The sequence below is a fragment of the Sinocyclocheilus grahami genome, unplaced genomic scaffold (assembly GCF_001515645.1).
Source record: "Sinocyclocheilus grahami isolate Dianchi unplaced genomic scaffold, SAMN03320097.WGS_v1.1 scaffold798.1, whole genome shotgun sequence".
Classification (NCBI taxonomy): domain Eukaryota; kingdom Metazoa; phylum Chordata; class Actinopteri; order Cypriniformes; family Cyprinidae; genus Sinocyclocheilus; species Sinocyclocheilus grahami.
The window spans coordinates 186,783-190,756 of record NW_015505977.1 but is presented as its reverse complement, the minus strand read 5'-3'; the positions used below and the strand labels follow the sequence as shown (position 1 = coordinate 190,756).

The window sequence follows — 3,974 nt, the reverse complement described above, 5'->3', positions numbered from 1 at the left end:
AAAACTGAAACCAAGCCGTTCACACAGAACGCATATTTATCACATTTTCTAGAGGGACATCTATCACTGTTGCACTCCCGTCTCGCACAAAAGAGCCACATGTTTAGAAAGCCATGTAAAATTAAAGCAAGTTCAACTTTGAAAATACATATCTCGAGACTTTATGGCGGGTTTTTCCCCCATCCTACTGCAACTTGTGTTTTTAAATGAAAATGTACTCTGTGTGATTGGCTTTCGGCCCTTTGTATTAAACTATGCATACATACATGATGCTGTTTTGTTTATAGTTGTTTAAGCAACTTAATTATAATTGGTTTTTAAACATTAGTTTAAACATTATGCATTTTTTTCACAGATTATGCTTTAAATAAACGTGCAGTAGTAATATTATGCTCGATGCGCCCTCTTGTGGCCTCAGGAGGGAAGCCAAAAGCTTTTTTTTCACCCTAACCGAAATTATGCATTTTAAATTCGAATCTAATTCGAATTTTGCTAATATTTAGGTAAAAATTTTGAATTTAGTTTTGCAGCCATTTTGACAGCCCTAAAAGGCACAGGTAAATATGACATTTATTATAATGGGTTTATGTGAAGATTGTTTTACGTTCACGTAAATTAGAAGATGTTATTTTTTAAAGTCTAATAAATGCTTTGTTAAAATTAATAGCTCTCAATTATACTGTCATGTTGAATGGCTATAGTCAATGGCTAAATATTAGGAAAAAAAAGAATAAATTCCTAGCGACATCAGTAGTATTGGTATCAACGATAAAAATTCTATATGACCCAGATATATTTTTGTGATTCAGATTCAAGTAAATAAAAAAAGTAGGAATTTATCTACTAACTCTGTCTTAAGAAGTGCAATTTTCCGGACTGTCTCCTGGGTGTCTGTCGGAGTCACTGTTCCTGTCTGGCACAGGATCTCAGCACTCTTCTGCAGGATTTCCTCTGTGACGTGAATATGAAAACTAGCCATAGAACATGCAGAATCAAAAGTAGGTTCATCTGATCTGATGCTCCTCTCCAGGTTTTCATCAATCTCCAGATTTGTCAACTCTTCCTCAGAGTTAACAACTGTCTTTGCTTCCTTCTCTTGCCATGATACAGAACCCACTGGGATTTTATCATCAAAGACTTGAATAGATCTTGACATTATAACATGTGATTCTTCTGCTGGTTTGTCTTCTTCATGTTCAAGTTGAACAACAACCTCCTTGTTTGGCTCTGTATTTTCATTGATTTGATGAAGTTGAGGTTCCTCCGAGTAGTTGAGGCCTTCTGGTTGGTCAGGCTGAAGAAGTAGCTCATCTTCATTTATGTCCTCATTTATTTGCTCTTGAGCTTCAAGTTTCTCCAAGTTATTGAGGTTCTCTGGTTCAAGACTTTGGTCAGTTTGGTTGCTTTCTCTTGGTGTCTCAAATGTCTCTTGGCCGCTTTCATCTTTGGGTGTTCCTGTCATTGGATCTGGAGAGGATTCATGGGAGACGTCTTCCAAAGGCTTGATCTTTAGCGTTAAAGACAGATAAGAGGGAGGAGCAAGAAACGAAGGATAAAAACGATCTGAAAAACAAGCAAACCAAAATACCCATAATGCATCCCAAACTTCCTCTCTGTATTATTACCTGTGGCTCTGGGCTGATATTCTGTGTCACTCGCTCAGCCAGTGTCTCATGTAAAGACTGAAGTGGGTAGTAGAGGACATGACAGACAGCCAGAGCAGACATGCCTTCATCATTTAACTTATTAACATCGGCCCCGCTGTCCAACAGCATGTGGATGACATTATCATGACTATTAACCTACACAGACACACAACAAAGTATTGTGTATTGTTATTAAAGATCTGAACCCTGTAGTTTATCCATTTATTCAATGTTTCTTCACTACTGTGAAAAATAAAAAGCAATGCTGCCACCTTCTGGCAAATATTAGTCACTATTTATATGACAAGAATGCTCAAAGAAAGAATGTCCTGTCACAAAATAGACATAATACAACAAAAAATCATGCATATATATTTTTTTTTATTTATATTTATATATTTTTTTTTACACAAATTAATTAAATTAAATACCAAGATGTAAAAGCTACACAACACATACTGTAGCAAAAAGCCAATGAGCATTTTAGATTGTAACGTGCTAAAACTGTAGCTTACCGTGGCTGCTATGAGAGCCGTATGTCCCCGTACGTCACTCACGTCAGGATGAACTTTTCCATCTCTAAGGATTCGGTAAACATTCCTGCATTCACCATGTGACGCTTCCTTGATCAGTTTCTCTGAGTTCAGCTCCAAGGGACCTTTGGGTCCGAATTGAGTCCTGTTCATATTCAGCACTGCAGCAACATCCCAGTCTAATGTGTCCTTCTCAAATCTGCAGGGGAAAGTCAGTAAGTCAGTAAGTAAGGTAGTTAATTAATTAGTAAAATTGTTAACATTAATACATTTAAAATAAAATTAAATTAAATAAAAAATTAAATCTTTTGGCAAATATTGAATACTATTTATATGGCAGAAAGGCCATAGTGCCAAATATAATAAAGTATAATCAATCTAAAAATAGTTAATAATTAATATAATTAAACATATATTTATTTTTTCAGTGCATTGTCAATATTAATAGATTTATTAAAATAATATAATAGACCTTTTAAAATATTTGTTATCTAAATTCACCATTCTGAAACAAATTATCTACTTTGTAGATTAAATTCTTATTATTTATTTACTTAAAAAAATGAAATATTCTTTAACAATAAAATATACTTCAAAATATATATAAAAAAATATAAAAAATCAACTTAATAATAATAATAAAAATAATTTATTTGTAAACTATTATTTTGGAAATCAAGTGCTTTGCAGATTAAATTATTATTCTTATTTATCTACGTCAAATTAATTATTATATGGTTTCATTATAATTAATTGCCAGTATTCATAAATAAAATATTATATAAAATAAAATAATAATAAATTATCATTCATAATAATACATGATTAAATTAAATAAAAAATCGTTTCATTATAATTAATTGCCAGTATTCATAAATAAAATATTATATAAAATAAAATAATAAAATAAAATAATAATAAATTATCATTCATAATAATACATTATTAAATTAAATAAAAAATTAAATCAAATGAACCATGTTGGTAAACAGCCCAGGTTACAAAGCAACAATCTTCTTACCTGTGTCTCTGAATGTGTGCACTCATGCGCTGTTGTAGCGGCAAGGCTGTCAATGGTGAGTTCTGCTCTGTGCTGATGTCACTCGTACCAAAAAAGTGAAGGTCCAGTTCCCGGCGTAGACACCTGGGGACGGGCAGATGGTCTGAATCTGTGGAATAACTCTCAATGTTTGGAGGCAGGATGAAACGGTCCTCGTCCTCAGATAGACCCTGATCGGTGTCTCTACTTGACTCCACCTCAACAGGAAGTTGAGGTTGTTTCAAGTGTTTCTTAGGCAGTCTGGTCATGTGTTCTGGGAAGTCCTCGAGACTGAAGCCACCCTCCAGTGTGGTGCAGAGTCGTAGTAGCCTCTCTCTATGCCAAAGGCCCACATCCTGCCGCCCATCAGGGTATGTCATGACCCCAGGGCCCAAGCGTTCATCAGCATGATATAGACCCTGCAGATGAGTAGAAGAGATTTTGTTTAATTATCTATTATATGATGAAAACAGTCTTATTGTTAGTGAACTATGAATTATTCACCTCAAAATTTGATCCATCTGGGAATGCTTGTACTCCGTATCCCTCTTTTCGGTTCAAATAAAACTTTCCTGTGTATTTGGATCCATCAGGCCAGGAATACATGCCTTTCCCATGCCGGTAATCCTTAAAAAATGAACCTTTATAAAACTGAATAAAACATGACAATTTAGTGTCAAAGTGGGAAGTACTCAATAATGTTTACAGTAAAGAGTGGAGCAATAAAAATAATTTAAAACATATTTTGAAAAAATT

General features: G+C 34.0%; 1 protein-coding gene across 1 annotated transcript in view; it reads right to left on the bottom strand.

The window, feature by feature from the left end:
* Positions 1-3,824, bottom strand: part of LOC107561889 (ankyrin repeat and MYND domain-containing protein 1) — a 16,560-nt gene extending 12,736 nt beyond the window's left edge. Inside the window, exons 1-6 of the mRNA XM_016246422.1 lie at positions 3,723-3,824; positions 3,201-3,637; positions 2,162-2,378; positions 1,626-1,802; positions 1,088-1,507; positions 849-1,042 (exon numbers count right to left, since the gene is read on the bottom strand). Coding sequence (XP_016101908.1) covers positions 849-1,042; positions 1,088-1,507; positions 1,626-1,802; positions 2,162-2,378; positions 3,201-3,637; positions 3,723-3,824 — 1,547 coding nt within the window. The remainder of the gene's footprint in view (positions 1-848; positions 1,043-1,087; positions 1,508-1,625; positions 1,803-2,161; positions 2,379-3,200; positions 3,638-3,722) is intronic.
* Positions 3,825-3,974: the final 150 nt, after the last annotated feature.